A 20,720-nucleotide genomic window follows, 5' to 3' on the forward strand; every position below is an offset into this window, starting at 1 on the left:
GAGGAATAAGAGATGGAAAGAGCCATTTACTGAGCAGCTACTTCCCTGAAAAACAAAGAGAGAGGCAGGGAGTCCCTGGCAGTTAGGCAGAAACTGAGGTGGTCTCAGAAGGCACTGAATGATTTTACAAATAAGTCATCTGACTGGATAGGGTAATCCTGAGCCTCAAGCTCTACAAGTCTAGCTGATGTTAAGTTCTGGAAGGCACTGTGCATGCCCCACCCTTTTCTTTCTCGACTGTCTTATTACTTATCCAAATTTCTTTCATTGGCCATATTCACCACAGCTTTGTCAGGAATTTTCCCGCTGGTCTATTGTCTTCTGCACTGTGAAGACCTCTACACCTTACTTCTGTGTTATATTTATCATATTTGCCCAAATGTACATCTTTAACACCCAGTTTTCTTCTGCCCTCTCTGATTCTTTGCTTTGTCTTGATATAACAACTTTGTTCAACTTTAGCCAATCAAGGACACCACTTTACTTCCTAATACTGCCCCTGCCACATTATCCTTCCATTTATCTCTGTTTTAGAGTTTTTGCCATTACAATTTAAAAGTAAACCAAGAGAAAACAATATAGAAAAGTTCTAGGTAGAGACTGAAATTAAAGAAGTCAACTATATTATGGGAAAAATCCCAGAAGTAATTGCAATTGCATGTTACTCTGAGAAGTAAACAAAGCCTTGTGTTGTCTTTTCAGAGGTGAGAACCATGCCTTTCTCCTCTGTATCCGTGCTGTATATGCTACCCACTCATTCATCGTGTGGGTTTCAGAAGGACTACTGTGGTCGCAGCACAGTTCCGGTGCTCAATCAGCCCTTAATTTGCTTTATAAGGAGCAAGGGCAGTGATTCCAGGGATTCACATGTGCCAAAGAAAAGCCATAAAGTGCTTTCCTTAAGGCAAAGGTAAAAGTAATAGCTTAATTACAGCACCATATCACATTATCCTAAGTGTTCCATTTTACTACTACTTACTCTGATTTCTAAATTAAACTTGGTTGTATGTATTAGAGGAAAACACAGAGTGGACAGTCAGCCTTCTACCTGTGGGTTCCATATCCATGCACTTCATTGCCTACAAACATTACACCATTTCTATAAGGGACTGGAATACCCATGGATTTGGGCATCTGTAGTGGATTCTAAGACCAATTCCCATTGGATACTGAAGAATAACAACCTCTAGTTTTGGAATTCTCTGGGAATCCTGGAAGAGTCCTTTGTAGATGGAGGTGGTACACTATTGTATCCTGCAAGCACTGATTGGGAAGGATTCAGATCAACACATAAACACAAGAGTGCATCCCAAACCCTGGCAATATCCAGAAGCACAGAGAGGGGACCTTGAAAACATACTTACATCTAAAAAGCCTGTGTATACCTGCACAGGTAAATGAAACTTAGAGGCATTGGTAACAAGTAAAATGTTGTTGTCTATGTGCATGGATGATGTGGATGGCATAAAAACCAGGGTAAAAATGTATCCTGACTCATTAGGAAGAATTAAAACTGGTTTGCTGAAGTTGTAAACCTGGGAAAAGAAGGAGAGAAAAAGCAAAAGTTAGTACATCTAGTGGATAGCAGCAGAATGGAAGCAAAAGGGCTCACACACACCTGAAACATTGTTCTGGCTTCTTCTGGTAACAACACATCATGAATGAGGATCGCAAAACTGAAAGTGTTAGTCAGGTAAATTGGCCTCTCCACTGGGTCAGCAGGACTGTCCTGGATGTGAAACAGCGTTGCGGCGTGATCAAAACCCAAATAACTATTGGAAAAAAACAAAACAAGATAAATCCTCCTTATTTTCATATGCTAATTTAAGGTCCAAGCTCTTTCATTAGAAGTAGTAGTATACATTTAGTATTAAGAACCACAGAAGAGAATTAGTATTTATCTTTATGAAACTATGATTAATCACATGAACTAAAATTTAGCTTATGAAATACTGAAATGTAATGGAAAGATGATTCCCTTTGCATGATACAAAATCAAACTTGTGGAATCAAGAATGCGCCAACAGGATGGCAATGGTGGTTACGGCGAGGACCTATCAGGTTGTATGTTAATATAACACTTACTGCTTAAAGTACAATGAGAAAGTTACATCTCAGAGGCCATTTATAAAGCAAGGGTCATTCGAGGGACTGAGGAGCTTATAGACAAAAACGAACATTTGCCTCAAGTCATAGAGGACCGACACGAAACAGTCTGACTTATTACAAAAAGAACATAAGGAAAATGGTTCAAATGATTTAAATACTTAAAAAACACAGATTCATTGATGAATCATTAAATCCTCTAACACAAATAATATCGTTCTATTTTCTCTTTTCATCTTAGAAAATCAGAAATGAACAAGATACAGAAGGATTTCCTTTACAGTTGTGGTGCTTCTTTTTACAATAATCCCATTAGGTTAGATGAACTGTTTATCAGCAAAAAGTTAGAAACGGAAAGTTAAAAGCTCTTTTGAAGGAGAAACTTACCCATCTAGAACTTCTGCTTGGTAGGGTATTTCGAGTTTAGAGTAACTCTTCTCCTTTGCTTTAACAGTTATTTTCCCAGAAAACTGAGATGGCTTTTTTGCTCTTGAAGCTGAAAGGAAGCATTAAAAAACAAACAGGAAAACAACAAAAAAAGTGTCATTTTATTAAAAATGTCTATTTGTGCATGGGGGATATTTTTAAACTTAAAACATTACATTTACATATTCTGTGTATCTATATGATACATGTGAGTGAAGGTGAGCCTGCTATGGCACATGTGTGGAGGGCTGAGGACAACTGGCGGGGGTCTTGTCTCTTTTCACCATGTGCATTTTCTGAAACTAAACACAGGTTGACAGGCTTGGTGATGAGCAAGGACCCACACTGCTGAGCCACGCAGTCAGCTGTCTGTTACTGTTTACTATTTATGAGTCTGAGTGGAATTTATGTAAACTGAGAGGATCTTTAAGATATAAAAGAGGAAAGCGCATGCAAAGTAGATATTTTATATAAAAACCAGGACTTTTTCCTGTGGTGAGACAAACAGACTAGTTCTTAGCAAGTAAACACAAGTCACTCCTTTGCTTGAGGCATTGGTGTCATTTAGGACAGCAGGTTCCTTAACCTTAATCTCAGCATGGTGAGTGTGAGGTCAGGGTTACTCCTGTGGTAGGCACTGTGTAGGGTATCCAACAGTAGTACCCAGGGGCTCCTCTTGCTAGATGTCAGGAGCATCCCTCCAGCTGTGACAAATAAAAATGTCTCCAGAAAACTGTCTAGCGTCCCTTAGGAGGCAAAACTGCAGCCATCTACTAAGCACTGGTAGTTAATGGATGTACTGAGAAACAGCATTCCTGGTTTGGCTGCAGTCTTCCCACAAATTTCAACAAGGCAGTATGGTGCGGAGAAAAGCCGAGGCTAAGGAGCTCCGACTTCTGCCACTCACCAGCCCTGAGCTGTGCATATGAGCTGAAGCACACCCTCGCCTGCTGCCATCCCTATACTGTCTCACCGATGGAGTCAAGCTCCAGTCTTGGGATCAAAGAACTGATGCGTTCAGTCTGGGTGCTCATTCTGAAGGAAAGTGAAGCAGCTGTTCAGTGTCTCTCCTTTGTAGTTCTTCAGGTATGCCTCTACTTGTGAATGTGTGCCACCTGACTTCAGGACAAGCAAAGGACAAGGAAATGGTATGATGCCTAGCATCTCAAGGTGTACTCTTAGGCACTTCAGATTTAAATTTCTTCTTAACATTTTTTCCAAATTGAGTTATTTGTGGACACTTTAATTTTTTCAGCGTTCTGATGTCAGGCTGATTACACGTCTGTAATTCAGGTATTTAATCGTATTATTAAATTAACAACACAAAAATCTCAAGAATATTCAGTTAAATATCATGGAGTACTTTTGGGGGAGAAGGATGTCTGTCTGAAACATGACCCTGGCAGCACTAACACACAGTAAACTCTGAAAATACCTAAGTTAAACACAACTTCCTGACTGATTTCGCAGTAATCCTTTAAAAACAATTTATTTAAAAAAATTGTGTGTGTGTGTGTGTGTGTGTGTGTGTGTGTGTGCGTGTATGCATGCCCAAGGAAGTCAGAAGAGGGCACTGGATCCTGCCCAGAGCTAGAGTTATAGGCTGTTGTGAGCCATCGAACATGGGTGCTGGGAACTGATTCAGGATCCTCTGGAATGGCAAGCAAGTGCTCTTAACTACTGAGCCGTCTTTCCAGGTCACTCACAGCAGCCTTTGAGAGGTATTTTCTGCTGGGAGATCTGGAGTACTGTGAGTGGGTTAAAGGTCAAGATATTTCCTCATGACATTAAAAAACACTTTAAAGAAAATCAGCAATTGCTTGAAAAAAAACACTTGTAAGAGACACCATTTTAGGGCTGGGGATACAGCTCAGTGACAGAGTGCTTGTCTAGCAATGCGTGCGTGCATGAGGTCTTGGGATTCCATAGTTGGCACTGGATAAATAAATAGATAATTTAGAGTCTATAATCTTAGAAGAACCACACAAATGGCACCATAGGCCTCCATGGAGACATTGGCTGGGCTTAAGATGCTGGGGGGGAGGAGCCTGTACCCTCAGAGATAAAGGGATGGTATGTCATAGGATTACGGCTGAGGGGGACTTCCCCATTTTGAGTTAATCACTGAGGTAGCCTAAGTGTTCTGAGGGCTCAGAATGACTCTTGGCTACTCTGTTTTCTGTATGGGAAGAGGTGTCTCTGCTGGTCATGAATGTGGTTTCTCAGCAGCACACAAGACATATACTTCGGATATATCTGTAGCTGTGATACCCAAACCTCCTGTAATTCTAACTTCCTACATATGCATCATCAAATAGGTCACAAACTCAACTTCCTCTCCCTGGGAGCTTTTGCAGAAGCCCCAGTCAGCCTGTGTCATGGCTGCAGATCCTCCACGAATGCTCCCTAACTAAGGAATATATAGACCTCTCACAGACACTATGCTGAGCTTGCAGGGTACTGCCATACTCACTGACTACCTCATCTGATGAGCTGAGCTATGAAATGTGAACTCCGGGCAGATAAAGGCCAGTTTCAGCTTTATGGCTCCTTGCTTAGGTGAGACAGGGACATTAGCTGAAAGAGGCATGTTCAGGGTGGGGAGGCTACAGAAGACATAGGCCCTCTTCCAAGTTTCAGTTTTTATTTAATAACATAGAGTTAAGCAAGGTTAAGTCATTATTAAAATTTGAAATAGCAAATTCAATAAATTTCTCTTAGAACAAACTAAAACAGAGTAAAGACCGACTGTAAAAAATGCTTAAGTCTAAGCTATCATTTCAGGTGAGACTGGGTACATTCAGGACACTAAGCTGTAGATCTGGGATAGTATTTCAAATGACACATATTACACATAGCTGAAATAATAGCTAATTGGACAATTATAACATAAAGGCTATTATTTAAGCTTAGGCAGGACTATCTGCTTTGCTTAAAAAGTCAACTTTATTAAAAGTGTTATGAAGAATACTTTTGCTCACAAACCTAAAGGTGCTTCTGAATGTAAAATACATTATCAATTAAAACAAGCAATAATTTCATAATTCAGGTAAATTATGACAGCTGTGATTTGTTATCACAGAACACAGAAATATCCCAATTCTAATGTATCTGCTAATGTTTCTTGATTGTTAATACTGATTTAGGTTTATGAAGTTATGATACTTTATGAATAATGTAAAAGTTAAGCCAGGTGTGGTGGTGCACACCTTTAATCCCAGACTTAGGAAGGCAGAGGCAGGCAGATCTCTGTGAGTTTGAGGCCAGCCTGGTCTATAAAGCAAGTTCTATGGCAGTTAGGGTTGTTACACACAAATCCTGTCTCTAAAAACAAATCAAAATGAATGACAACAAAAAAGTTAGTGATGATTTTTGTAGGGGGAACAAAATCAATTGCAGTACTGTTAAATCTAGGCTAAAATAGTCTGGATTTCTGTATTAATGCACATAGATGCTTTCTAGTTTATCAAAATAATATCACTCAATGGTAGAAAAAAATGAATATTTACCATCAAAACTAATGCTTGCAACCTTGGTATATTTACTTTCAGAAGCTTTTAACGTAACTGGTTTAAAATGTACCGTTATAGCATCATTTTGTGGTGTAGGTCGAACACTCTGCAAAGAAAAAGAAAGAAATTTTAGTCTAGTAGTATAGCTAGAAAGTAAAGCACTCTCAAAATTAAGGCTTAATGTCTATAGTAGTTATAAACAAGATAGCACAAGCGGACATCTTACTTTCAATATAATACCGTATGAAACAAAGTGATGACAAAGAAACCAGGTATGAGATTAGTACATATGAATCTAAGGACAAACTCACACATGAGAAAACTTAAAAGTCCTATCTTCTACATGAGCGCCTACTTTGTAAGAAAAGGGGACATGAAGACAACTTAAGACCCATCTGTCTTGAAGAAACCTATACACAAAGGTGCTATGGAGCTGTCCTCTAATGGTAAGAATGAATACATAAGATACTGTGACCCAAAGATGGCCTCACAATTGTTTCCCCATGGCCTGGCGTGTAAGCAAAGCAAAGAGCAAGCTATACCACTATCTGGGCACTGGGTAGTAAGGTCAACTACAGAGCTACTTAACTTGCAAGAGAGGCTGGAATGCTTTCAACTTAGATCTATTCACATAACTAAACCTAAAATTAAGAAAAATCCCAAAAGCAGACAAAAACAACAAAATCCAGTAAATGGTATATGTTTAGTGTATTATTCAATAAATAAACACATTTTAAAGTCTAGATCTTTATCATCCTCAAAGATACAAATCATTTAAATTGAAAGAGACTTCAAAAGTCCAACCCCTTTCCCACTGTTTTGATAAAGAGAGCCTCACACTATAAAGTGATGTTTCAACAGTCAGGTACCAAGAGGAGGACTAAAGCCAGGTTTCCTGACTTGGTATAGAGTCACTGACATCCCATTGCAGAAAAGTGTCTTCATGGAATCATGTTATTGCACACTAACCCTGATTCAAAGTATTTATCAAATGATCAGAACTGTGTGAACTTGATGTCCAAACCTATTACTTCCATCTGTGCAGCTCATTGGATATGCATGTTCATTCACAGGGCTGGCAAGTCACTAGGTTCTTCCCCATTCTCAGCTCACCCTTTCTGTTCACTGATAAAGGAGAATTCTACCCAGACTGAACATCAAATGGGAATTCCCTGAAGGCCCAGTAAGAGTGTGAGGAGAATGTGAAGAAAGACACTGGTCCTGTGGTTTGGTGTTTGCTATGGCAGGGAACTAAGAGAATTATAATTCTAGGGCCTGCCAGGGCAGGTCACTTTCCCATGCACTGCCTTAGCCCTGGGCAGCTAGCAAGTCCTTACAGGTCCTGGATGATGGCCCTAAGGATGATTCTTGAAGTTGCTTGTGTTAGAATTCTTAATAGCTTTGGCTTCTGGCCTTCTACTCTCTCAGCATTTTATCTTTTCCTTTTGCCTAACTTTTTCTTGATGAATGCTTTCTCATTTGAATATATGACTGGGGTTGGGACCTGGATGACTTGTTCACAGCAATCTTATTTATCAATAAAGCTTACTCTTAATAATAAATTGAGATTCTTAATACCTTAAATACAGATCCCTTCATTCCCTGAGAGGTATGCATGTATTTTTGAGATTAAACAAAGACCTGTTTGAAGTGTTAGCTAAGCATCATATGGAAGATAGTTTCATTTGCTTTCATTATATTATTTTATCACGCTAACAACTTTCCCAAGAGAGGGAAAGCAGTAGAATACATATGGCAATCTAGTAGTGATACAGACGAAGCCTAAGCAAGCTGCCACATACTCAGGTTCACTTTTCCAACCTGTAAAAATATCCTGGGAGACTGGAGTAGACATTTTCTAAGGTATTAATCTATCTGCAAAGTTTTGTGATTCCATCTGCTTGCTACTTTGATCACGAGCTTATGGCTTGCTAGATAGCTGGTCTGGTAAGCGGAGGTCTCATGTGGCTCAGGCAGCATAGCTCCTTTCTTCACTGGCTACTGTGTGTGAGACAGCAACAATGAAACCACAGCCATGTCCCAACATACTCACATACTGCAGGGGCTCAACAGGAACCACTGCAGCATGTTTTGGGTGGCAGTAGCTTCTACAAGCCATGCCGGAAAGAACAAGTCATGGTTTCTGCTACGATACTGTTGTTGTAAGCGGGAAGAACTTAAAATAGATGTCAAAAAAGGATTCTCTTACTTCAAATGCAATGCTGTTAAGCATTTTTCAAATCAGAGGAAATATTTACATCCAGAATTATTACCTCAGAACATACTGCACTAATATTAAGCAAATATACAACTGGTGACTCACTTTATACAAATGATCTGAACTATTCACTCATTAAAAATAAACCTAAATTGTCAGGTAAAATCAATTTGTCTAAGGGAATAAAAACAAAGCAAACCAAAACCAAAAAGAAATCAGAGCAAAATACTTAAAGTTTATTCTGGTGACAATATAAAACATAATACAAAATCATTACCTTCTAATAAACTTAATTATACTAACCATTTTAGTATTAGTTACTAACTAATGCTTATTCAAAGATAATTAAGAAGAGGGAAAACATGACAAGATTCCCAGGAAAGGCAGCTTGTATACATTCTTAATATAATTTTAACCTTTTCTTATGATATTCATATCAAACTACCCCTCAATAATTCAAGTGAGACACCAGAGTTAAAGAAGTCAAGTGTGGTGCACACCTTTAATCCCAGCAGTTGGGAGGCTAAAGCAAGTGGATATCTGAGTTCAGAGCCAACCAGTGAGGTTCAAGTCAGCCAGAGCTATACAATGAGACCCTATCTCCAAAGAGTCTAAGACACACATGTCAGTAAGCAAGGGGAGAACTCATTAGTACACAGCATTTGGATCCCTAATATTTTGTGCATAAATTCACTACAGCAAACATCAAGCTGATACTGGGAAAGTTACTAAATGACTCCTATTTATCAGCTAGCATAGAAACTTCACGTAGACTTAAAGACATCTAAAGCATATTAGCCTTTATGTCAGGTAATTTTCTCAAAGGTACACGATAGATAGGAGGGCCTGAATGTAGGTGTTCTGTCCATCACCAGGTGAGGAGCTTGTATTTGGAGTTACTTGTATTACTACTAGTAATGAGAAGAACTACAGTGTTTAAAAATGGGACCAGTTTTTGGAAGAGAAATCAATAAAACTTCAACATTCAGCACTGCTTAGTCCATATTTAAAATTGCACATGTATAGGAAATGGTAGAGGATAACAATTTTTCTAAAAAACAAAAAACCCCAAAAAACTATACCAGCCTCTAATTTTGCTAGAATATGCAAGGAATGCTGAAATAAACAGAAAACAAAACAAAGAAACTTAAGTTTTCTAAAAACTCAGTTTGCAGTGTATGTAGGAGAGAAGTCTAAGCTATTGTGACCTCACCAACAGAACACCATGACAGCTTTGGCTGCTCCCTCACCTATACGTGTGTCAAAGTAGCTACAGTGTAAGTCTCCTAATGTTGCTCTCTTGATCCCATCCTTTTCTTACTCAACTTTGATGAACCCAAAGAAGCCTGATTTCAAAGTGAGCTCAGTGGTAAGGGGATTTTAGTGGTCTGACTCATAGCTCCACTTTTAGGACATACTTGATGTTTTATTAATTAAATGAATGAGTAAAGGGATGAATGAAGATTAGGGTTCTTATATTTCACATAAAACCAAGAGTCGACAGACTACCACAATATAGAGCAAGGACTTAACTCTGGTGTTAACCCCTCTACACACACATACTGGGAGTGGGGTGGAAAAAACTTACTGTTATTGGTACATCCTTTGTTCCTGAATTTAATAAATGAAGATTTAAAACTTTCGGTAGATCTGTTAAAATGGAGGAGAAGAATTGTTTAAAAGACGTGCTCCATAGCACATTTTACTCAGCAGGATATTTGTTTTTCAAGAGCTGCCCCAACCACACCCAGATTAAATAGTAATCTTAAAAACCAAGACAAAAATGTAGAGAGTAACCTTCAGTGACCTCAGACATTACTTACATTCCAATAAGGCAATTACAATGCAAAATAACCACATTAAAAGAAAAATCAAGCTGTGAGGTGGCAGCAAACACCTTTAATCCCAGCACTAGGGAAGCAGAGGCAGGTGAATCTCTATGAGTTCAAGGCCAGCCTGGTCTATAGAGTTCCAGGACAGCCAGGGATGTTACACAGAGAAACCCTGTCTTGGGAAACAGCCCCCTACCAGTGCACACGCACACACACACACAAATAATAAAAATCAAATTTTTAAAAATATGGTCTTTAATCCTGGACAAGTAAGCGTAAACTACAAATGATTCAACCAAGTATTTGTACTTTTTCTTTAATAAAAAACTTAGCTTAGTTGTTTATTATTTTAGAATTAGAATTCTTTCTTTCACCACTTAGGATAAACAATTGAATAATTCATGTCTTCAAAAAAAATTTAGAGATAAATCTTTTGACTTCTTTTATTTTACTACTGAAATTTGTAGACCTTTGTGTGATTTCTTTGGGACTTTACAACCACGGGAACTGGGCAGGACAGAAACCTCAGCCAACAAATAAGGGGCTGGAGAGATGGCTCAGAGGTTAAGAGCACTGGTAGCTCTTTTAGAGGACCTGAGTTCAATTCCCAGTCACCACACGGTGGTTCTAAACCATTTGTAATGAGATCTGGTGCCCTCTTCTGGTGTGCAGGCATACACGCAGGCAAAACACTGCATGCATAATAAACAAACAAATAAATAAATACTCATCACAACTGAATGTGTAGAACTGGACTAAGAAACTATTTTCTACCTCAGTTTCTACCTGGAATGTTCAAAATACCCTGACCTTATTCTATCACCTGGGAAGCAGGTTTCTTTGAAGATTTGTAAAAGATTACATGACCCACTGAGAAATAAAGAAATAAAGGCATAAATACAAAGATGAATTGTAAGTAGAGCCATGAGAAGAACTGAGTCTCAACTGGACAACTTTAGACCTTGTGATTTGAATGAGAATGGCCCACACAGGCTCATGTATTTGAAGGACTGGTCTCTAAAGCAGAACTATTCTGAGAAGGATTAGGAGGTGTGGCCTTGTTGGAATAAGTATGTCACAGGGGGCAGGCTTTGGGATTTCAAAAGCCCACACCAGGCACAGTCGTTCTTTGCTTCCAACTTGCAGATTCGATGTAAGCGCCTAGCTACTGCTTCAGCACCATGCCTGTCTGCTGTCATGCTCCATGCTCCCCTCCACGATGTTCATGGATTAACCCTCTGGAAACCTAAGCAACAGCTCCCCACCCCATTAAAGGCATAAGTTGCCTTGGCCATGGTGTCTCCTCAGAGCAACAGAAAAGTAACCGAGAGAGACCCATAAAGATTCCTGTTATTTTACCTTGTGTTCGAAGTGTTCCAAAATCTAACATTTCAGTTGAGGAATAAATTCCAGGAGCTGGGAAAACAGAACAGTGAACAATTATCCGTCAAGATAGGGTGCACTGAGAACAGAACAAACTTCACATTCCTGCAGCTCTCCACTGACCTGTTGTAACTTCAACCTCCACGGGGAGAATGATGAACTCCGTGCTATCTGATGCATTCGTCTTGATTCTTATGAAGGCTGTATGGTTATCTGCTTCTCTGGATGAAAAGCTGGCCCTCATCACTCCCTTGGTTTCATAAGGAGGGATTTCCTGTGAGGGAGGAAACACCATAATATAGCACAGTGTGTGGAACACTGCACAGTTACCTTGTTTATTCAATTGGGTGACACAGACCGAAGCCATATTAATATAGTATCTATTAAAAAAAATTACCACTTAAACATATGCTTCAGAGTGTTAAAATACAAAAAAAATGAGTATTTTTAGAACTAGGGATGTATGTTTTATCAAGACAAGCTACTCAAGCCAATGGTTTGAAAACAACTAAAAAGCTCTTAAAAGAATAACTATCTAGAAAACCAGTTATTTTTTCTAACATGTTAGCTGTGTATTCAGTCTTGAAATTATCCAATGGAAATGACCCTATTAGAGGGCAGAATTTTCCAGAAGTGCATAGCGTTCTTCCGATAATAATAAGGAGGGCTTGTACTTCGCCTTTATTTTAATTAACTGATTTTCAGTTAAAACTTAACAATTCACTAATTGCATTCAAATAAAGTTCTTGTTGCACATGCACAGACACACAGACCACACACAGAATAAACTTTCAGCCTTCTAAATGATAAGCCCCACAGAGGTAATATACTAGAAGGAAGACTCATTGGAACACAATGGGGGTGGGGCGCACAAATTCTTTTCTAGGTTTTAGAACTATTTGGCTGGCCTGGAAATTGCTAGAATTTTTTTTTTTTTTCCTGCAAACCACTTCTAGCTTATTTTTAGGAAAACCTCATGTTCAGGAACTTATTGGTCCTTATCTACTCCTACTTCCCTAACTCTGTAGTCTCAAAGTAGAACAGATGACTGGAAACCTTGGGGTTGGGGGTCGGGGGTGGGGGAGATGGACTCCAGATGTGCCTTCCAACTCTAGGAGGCTGATTCCGCCCCTGGGACATTCTAATGTATAGTGAAGTGGGCAAGGGTGACACCAGGCAAAAGACGACAGGAATGGTCAAGGGCAAAAGGATACCTATAGAGAGTCAAAGTTCTACTCCCGTTTATTCAGCCTGCAACCTATCATAAAGCTCTGGTTCCGGCTTCATGATAAAACCTTACATCAACCATGGTGCCCTGGGCAGCATGTTGCAGCTGTGCCTTGGGAGCTTCATCTCCTAATGGTTGGTTAAACCTCTGAGGGGAAGAAAAACTGTTCCTACTATATAAATAAATCTTGCTGGACATGGTGGCATATATCTTTAATCTCAGTAGTTGGGAGGTGGAGGCAGAGGCAGGCGAATCTCTGTGAATTTAAGGCCAGCCCAGTTCACAAAGCGAGTTCCAGGAGAGCCAGGACTGTTAAACAGAGAAACCCTATCTCAAAAAACAAATAAAACGAAACAAAACAAAACAATCCAGAATGTCAGAGCATTTTCCCACACATGTGCACTAATGAAGGATATGAATTCTCAAAAGACCTTGTTTCCATTAAGATATCATTTTCACTGTGGTTTTGATTCTCATTCCCTTTCAGGACTTTTCTAAAGGATCATGGGAAGAAATATGGATCTATAGTGCAATGAAATTTAATCTGCTATGATTTGGGAGGGAAAGAACCTTAGTTATGCCATCTCTTTCATAAATATTCAAAAAACTTACCTAAAACCTACAACACAGAATCTATTGGGCTGGTACCTCCACTTTGGGGACAGTCCATTTGAATCTGCCTTTGCTAAGAAAACATGTGCTTAAACTTTCCAGTGTCTCAGATTGAATTCCTCGAGAAGACAACAACATACCTTCCTGTACTACAGGGCAGGGACCACAATTTATTTTTTTCTTATTCACGGCTTAAAGGAATCATTACCGGTTATTGTTTTCTGCAGTCACTTGAGGGTATTAAGAGGTCATGCTAATTTCTGCCAGGGTTCAGTACAGTTCTTAGCTATTTAGAAGTAACTCTTTTATACTCTTTTACAAGTTTTCTAGTCACCACATAGCGGTTTCACAAGCATGAGAAAACAATCTACGACTGGGAATTCAGATTCAAGACATATAAATTCACACATCCTTGGGTGTAAACAGAGTGAGCCAATACTCTGTAAAACAGAAAATTTGACCAAAAAAAAGCTTTGTATCAAAGTTTCAAAGTTGGGTGTAAACTTCTCATGTCATGAAAGTCTATAAACACCAAGTAGCTGATGCAAACCGACGTGTTTAGAGTCCACCAGTAGTTATGGAGCCCAGAGTACATGTCCTAAAGTATATTGTGCTTGTCAGTGTCTTGTTCTGTTATGTGTGTATGTGCACATGAGTGCAGGTTCCCACTGATGCCAGCAGAGTCAGATCCCCAGGAGCTGAAGTTGAAAGTGGTTTTGAGCCACCAGATGTGGGTGTTGAGAACTGAACTTGGGTACTCTGAAAGAGCAGTACACGCTCTTAACCGATGAGCCATTTCTTTAGCCCCAGAGGCTCATTCTTAGAGCAGATTTCTGAGCTACGTATTTCTACTTCCATTCCTGAAAATAAATACTAGACGGAAAGATTCTCAAAGGATTGTTTTAGCAATGGCATACAAGTTGAGTTTTATTCCTTTTAAAGTCAAATCATATAATACACCTTTTCTCTTTTCATCTTAAGCCCTGCTGAACCGGGTGAGCCAAAATGTTTTAATATACTAGTAAGCTTTAAGTGATTGTGGTTAGTAAGCCGTTCAAAATGACTTGTTTATTGTTGGGATCACGTAATAGATTTTCATGCTCTGTGTGTGTGTGTGTGTGTGTGTGTGTGTTCTTTAAAACCAATACTGTTTTCAGGATGATTTTTTTTTTAACGTAAAAAAGATTTATTTATTTATTTCTATTTTATGTGTATGGGCAATTTGCCTGCATGTAAAATGCAGAGGAGGGTACTGGATCCCCCTGGAACTGGAGTTAAGAATGGTTGAGCGCCACCATGTGGGTGCTAGGAACTGAACCCCAGCTAGAGAGCCAGGTTCTTAACAACTGAGCCATTCCTCTAGTCACCCTTCCCTCCTGTCCTGCAACCAGCCTAAAAATCTTTTTGATGTATATTTTCTTTAACAAAATGTTTGGACACATTTCCTCAGAGTGTCCTATTTCAAACAATATACAGATTAACAAGACGATTTTTTTTTATAAAAATATTATCTTTTTACATGCTGAAAGAATATCTGAAAAGTAATTGTAAATTAGACCAAATTTATAATTTTGCCATTTTTCTTTTATGTTGAATTATTATACCATATACCTATAACTAATTTGTTTCTTTTCATTTTGTAAACTGTTTAATTTTTATATTATTTCAATTCGTCATGTTCATAATTCATTTCTCATTCTGTATATCAAAAGATCACCATGTTGGTTTGAATGCCCTCTTGCCATAGACCACCAGAAGAACTTTTGTCATATGTAATGAATGGTAGACTAAATCTTCCATGAACTATTTAAAAATAAAATGACTGATTTCCCATGAACACACATAAGAGAAAGCTGGGCTTCCACTCACCCACAGTTTTCTGGTACCTCCTTGCTGACCTGTTGGTAGTTCTAGGTGAAGGTCTCCTCCACTAGAGTACATTTCTACAACCTGGGACAAAGCATACACCATGGTTACAATCAAAGTCACTTTTATCATAAGTGGTTTGCTGGAATGGAGAAGTCAGCATCCTCACTGCTTATTGGAGGGATACAAAAATAGGTAAATGTAGGCAAGTACCACATTACCATCACTCATTTGCATAAACAACAGTATTTTTTAAATTAAATCAAGGTAACTTTGAAAACTTGGAAGAAATGTAGTTTCAGAAATTAGATTTTAGGAAGCAACAGAACACTTTATTTTTATTTTTTATCTTTTGGTTTTTAGAGACAGGGTTTCTCTGTAGCTTTGGAGCCTGTACTAGAACTAGCTCTTGTAGACTTGGCTGGCCTCGAACTCACAGAGATCCGCCCGCCTATGCCTCCCGAGTGTTGGGATTAAAGAAATGCGTCACCACTGCCCAGTAGAACACTTTCTTTTTTACCAAATAAAAATACATGCAAATTATGAAGTGTTGGAAATATAAATTTAAGGCCACATGTGGTGGCACATGCCTAGAATCTCAGCTCTTGGGAGATTGAGGCAATCTTGAATTCAAGGTCATCTTCAGTTTGTGTTATCTGAGGCCAGCTTGGGCTACACGAGACCATCTCAAAAAAGCAAAAAAAAAAAAAAAAAAGTACATATAAATTCTATATATAGCTAAATCTAGTGGCAGACCCAATAACTATCAGAACTGTGAAATAATGAAAAGATAAATATCCTGAGACATATGTAACAATCCTAATAAAGATCAAAACACTTAAAGTTTCTGATCTGAGAATGTATACACCTAGCATGTGCAAAGCCCTCAGTTTGAAACACAGTACCACAAAAAGGGTTTCTGAGGGAGATTAGAAGTGTGTGCCAACTTGGATGGTCTTACAGTTTCTTATGCATTGACACACTGATGGATGTCTAGGTTATCACCAGTGTCTGACTACAATGTTGAGTGACATAAAGTTGCTGTAGATACTGACTGAGGACACCTGGTATGAACACTTGTCTTCTTTCTTTGGGGGTAAACATTAAGAAACAGAATGGGTAAGATAGCAGGAGACTTTCCTTTAATAGCAGAGAACTCTCGATCTTAGAACAAATAAATTTCATTAACCTAAATAAATTTGGGGTAAAGTGGTGGAAAACTTTTTTTTTTTTAACCTATTTTATCATAAAAGCATTCCAGAAAGGAATAAAAGAGAAAAGAGCAATAAAACCTGCAAAATTCTAATATAAGCTGAAAGGTTTTCTGTTTGCTTGCTTTTCTTTGTGTGTGCTCTGAAGGCCACACACTCTGCAGGCTCATGAGCTAAGGTCGCCCACAGTACTATTACCTACCATTCGGCACAACTGCACACAGCTGAGGAACAGAATGCAGTTGTTTATCAACAGACTAACCAACATCTCTTCAGCCCACATATAAAACCTTACAATTTTCATAATCTTGGCAACTGTGACGGATGGAGATTTTTATGCTAAGCATTAATTCCCACCAAAATGAGGATTAATTAAAATTATCCTCAGAAACTCACCTGTAAAGGCTCACTGTGAGGGTTGTGTATGTTTATTATGGGTGAAAAGCTGCTGTTTACAGGGACTCTGGCCCCAAGAAATGGCCTTAACCGATACGGATTTGGAACCCCAACACCAAATACCTGTTTCAAAGGGAAATAAGAAGTTTTTGAGTTATTTTTTTAAACTATCATTTTCAATAGTTATAGCTCTACTTGATCTATGGAAAACAGTCAATCTAATTTTGATATGAGAATATTACCAACTTCTAGAGATGATGGCGTAGATCTGCTTTACTCTGTATGTGCATCTAGAATGACCTCTGTAATACACTGGAAACTCAAGTATGAACAGCCCTTCACGAGACCAAGGGATATACACAGAGAAGCAATAGGGAGCTGAAAAATTTCCTACTGTAACTGTTAAGAGATGGAGCTGTGACTCAGAAAATGCTCAGAAATGGCCCAGGCTCAGGTTAATTCCACACAGGAACACCTTACCTAAACTGACTAACAGGGAGAGGCAGCTATTCAAATGACAAGTGTTTATTGTATATGATGTGCTAGGCACATACGGCTTAACAGTGAACACACTAAAACAGGCCTGTGCTCGTGGCACTTACTCTAGTACTCAGCAAATGTCAAGAGAGATTCTTTCAGAATTTCTCTAATTATAGAGTAAGTCCCAGACTGTAGAAGCTGGAGAAGAGTGAGAGGTAGTTAGACAGATACCCTGTGAGCCAGAGAGATGACACTAGCTTGACAAAGAGCAAGGGCAGTGCTGAGGGAAGCAGACAGACTTGAGTATATTTAGGACAAAGAGGAAAACCAGGTATGAGAAAGTATAGATAGTGGACTAAAATATAGCAGGCCACTGAGGTTCACATCAATAACAACCTGATTATAACCCACAGACATACAAACTGACTCTGACCACCTGGGTCTGCTGTTAATACCTTGGGAGAGCCATGCCCTCCATTCTTGCAATAGTCTTCTCTTTAAGTCAACAAGTATGGCCATGAGTATAGCTAGGTGGTACAGTGTATATCTAGAATATGCAAGGACCTCAGTTCATTTCCTGGCACTACAAACAAACAAATCACAACAAAAAGCATAAATAAATGGAAACAAACAAACAAACAAGTAAAAAAATAAAATGCAAACCCATAGGGTGCAGTAAATGTAAGTACCCTAAGTCTAACATCCTCTTTTTTCTCTTCTCCCTGGAGTTTACTAAGTGAGCTCTTAAAGGTTATTAGATTTGCTGGCTATATCTGTACACTGAAACGGAAGTTCAAGTTCTGGTTCTTACCTGGTAAGTGAACACCCCATGATTAGATGTGTTAATAAATAAAGTATTTTCCACATTTCCCACTACTCTTGCAAGAAAAACTACATCAAACGATGTGTTTCCTCCTGGAAGAATTTTCTGAAAAATAAAAGCAAGGAAATTAAATTGATTATCAAAAATGTCAGGGCATACTGACCATTAGACAGCTAAAGTTCTACAAAACAAACAAATCATTTCCACAAACTAGCTGTTTTTCTTTAAATATTTAGCCTTTAAGTTAGTCATATTCTTGTAAAATGGAAAAATAATAAAACATGTCTTCATTACCTACCTTCATCCTTTACTGGCCTAAAAGCCCTGTTCAACATACAGATCCCTTGGACTCTGTTCATTCAAAGGTCACTAGACTGGAATAAGGCACCTAATTATACACTGTTAGTTACGATCAGATAACCAAATAGCCCCAAGGCTGAAGCTGAACTTGTTACACAGATGTACTGTTGTACTACAAACAAGAAACTTGGGCCCCAATCCACCTCTGCCAATTGTCCACATGATGTATGAAATGTCACTGCAACTTAAGGTAGGAAAGAAGGAACTCACTATTACTTCCTGTAGACCAAGAAAGTCATCATAATCAGTAACAAAAATTTTATTACAGCAAGGTAATAGAGGATATTCCATGAAATTCATGACTAAGACTATAGTTTTGCCTGCAATGTAGCCTTAAGGAACATTTAATATGTAAAGCTATCATCTCTCTCATTCTGCTTCTATTTTAAGATCTCTAAAATGTTACCCAAATTATAGTTCAAAGCATATGGCACCGAGACTCTGGCTTGATCCTAAGATGACAAAAGCTAGAAAGATTCCTTTTGCATTATCAGCAGGAAAAGTCAGAAAAAAAAAAACTTAACTTTTTTAAAAACTGTCACACACAATGTATAGATGACAAACATGTCCAAATAGAGAGGGAATATAAACACTGGCTCAGCACAGCAAAGAATGTGTGATAGGGCTATTATACAAGAGGGCAAAAAGAACTCATCCAAACTTTCACACATTGTTAAAGGCTGAATGTAGGCTCAAGTGGAGTATAGCACCCCTAGAAGTGTAACAAAAGAGGAATTCACACCCTGATCCTGAATTCATTAATTAATAAAGGTGATGGCACACACTTTTAATCCCGGCACTCAGGAGGCAGAGGTAGACAGATGTCTGTGAGTCTGAGGCCAACCTGGTCTACAAGAGCTAGTTCCAGAACAAGCTCAATAGCTACAGTGAAACCTTGTTTCGAAAAACAAAACAAAAAGGAATAAACTTAGGTCTTGTGAATGTCCTGCAACACAATTCTAAATAAACCGCTGGCTTTTTAAGTAGACACAGAGTAATATAAATATTTTGAATTGATTTGAAATGAAAATACAACATATTACAATGTACAAACACCAACTAAACAATCATTAGAAGGAAATTTGTAACATTACACATTTATTTTGAACATACAGATCTCAATTCAACAATTTATATTTCTGCTTTGAGAAATACAGTAAATGAAATCCAAAGAAAGCAAAAATTAAGTTAGGTAAAATTTGATGACTACAAAGCAGGAACCAGTCACTAAGATAAATAAAACGACACTCGGTACTTCAGAGCTCAAAACTGATTTAAAACTTCTATACAGAATGAGTTAGAGAGAGAGAGAGAGAGAGAGAGAGAGAGAGAGAGAGAGAGAGAGAGAGAGAGGAGAATACATGGGAATCTAAAACATGAATGGTATTATACAAGCTTTAGTTCTAGATGATATACTGTATATACATCTATACACTATATGCTATGGAAGGGTGAAGGAATATAGGGCTCCTCTAAGAAAGATGGAAAAGTAGTATCCACTTCTGTGCAGTCAGAAGGAAAAATATCTGGTTAACAAAAAATAAGACTATTCCATTCCAATAGAGGTTAGGAAACCAGTAAAGGGCCACAGGAGGAGAGGAGCTTTCAAAGGAGGAAGATAGAACACTATTGTGGGACAATGGTCTCGTATCCTGTAAAGACTTGTCACTTGTATTGCTTTAATAAAATGTTGATTGGCCAGGAGCCAAGAAGGAAGTATAGGTGGGGTGACCAGAACAGGAGAATTCTGGGAAGAGGAAAAGCTCAGTCTGCAGTTGTCACCCAGAAACAGAGGAAGCAAGATGAGACTGCCTCGTTGTTTAAAGGTACCAAGTCATGTGGCTAACACAGACAAGAATTATGGGTTAATGTATGATGTAAGAGTTAGTTAATAAGGCTGGACAGTGGTGGCACACGCCTTTAATCCCAGCACTTGGGAGGCAGAGGCAGGCAGATCTCTGTAAATTCGAGGCCAGCCTGGCCTACAAGAGCTAGTTCCAGGACAGGTTCCAAAGCTACAGAGGAACCCTGCCTTGAAAAAAACCAAAAAGACTTAGTTAATAAGAAAGCCTGATCTAGTATGCCAACCAGTTTATAATTAATGTAGGCCTCTGTGTGTTTCTCTGGAACTGAATGACTGCGGACTGGGCAGGACAGAAACCTCTGACAACAAATGGTGCCCAACGTGGGAAACTATATCCACATAAAACCTGAGAGAGCTTGGGAAGTCATTCTGGACACAAAAGAACAAAGTTAAGTATGGCTTC

At 38.7% G+C, this 20,720-nt stretch overlaps 1 protein-coding gene across 1 annotated transcript in view; it reads right to left on the reverse strand.

Annotated features, from left to right (window-relative positions):
• Positions 1-20,720, reverse strand: part of Tmem131 (transmembrane protein 131) — a 163,764-nt gene that overhangs the window by 33,912 nt on the left and 109,132 nt on the right. Inside the window, exons 7-16 of the mRNA XM_087898067.1 lie at positions 18,082-18,198; positions 16,791-16,913; positions 15,187-15,267; positions 11,601-11,751; positions 11,454-11,510; positions 9,851-9,912; positions 6,042-6,150; positions 2,494-2,602; positions 1,619-1,772; positions 1,365-1,535 (exon numbers count right to left, since the gene is read on the reverse strand). Of these exons, the coding sequence (XP_087754193.1) occupies positions 1,365-1,535; positions 1,619-1,772; positions 2,494-2,602; positions 6,042-6,150; positions 9,851-9,912; positions 11,454-11,510; positions 11,601-11,751; positions 15,187-15,267; positions 16,791-16,913; positions 18,082-18,198 (1,134 nt within the window). The remainder of the gene's footprint in view (positions 1-1,364; positions 1,536-1,618; positions 1,773-2,493; positions 2,603-6,041; positions 6,151-9,850; positions 9,913-11,453; positions 11,511-11,600; positions 11,752-15,186; positions 15,268-16,790; positions 16,914-18,081; positions 18,199-20,720) is intronic.

Source organism: Myodes glareolus, chromosome 18 (genome assembly GCF_982192425.1).
Source record: "Myodes glareolus chromosome 18, mMyoGla1.1, whole genome shotgun sequence".
NCBI lineage: Eukaryota > Metazoa > Chordata > Mammalia > Rodentia > Cricetidae > Myodes > Myodes glareolus.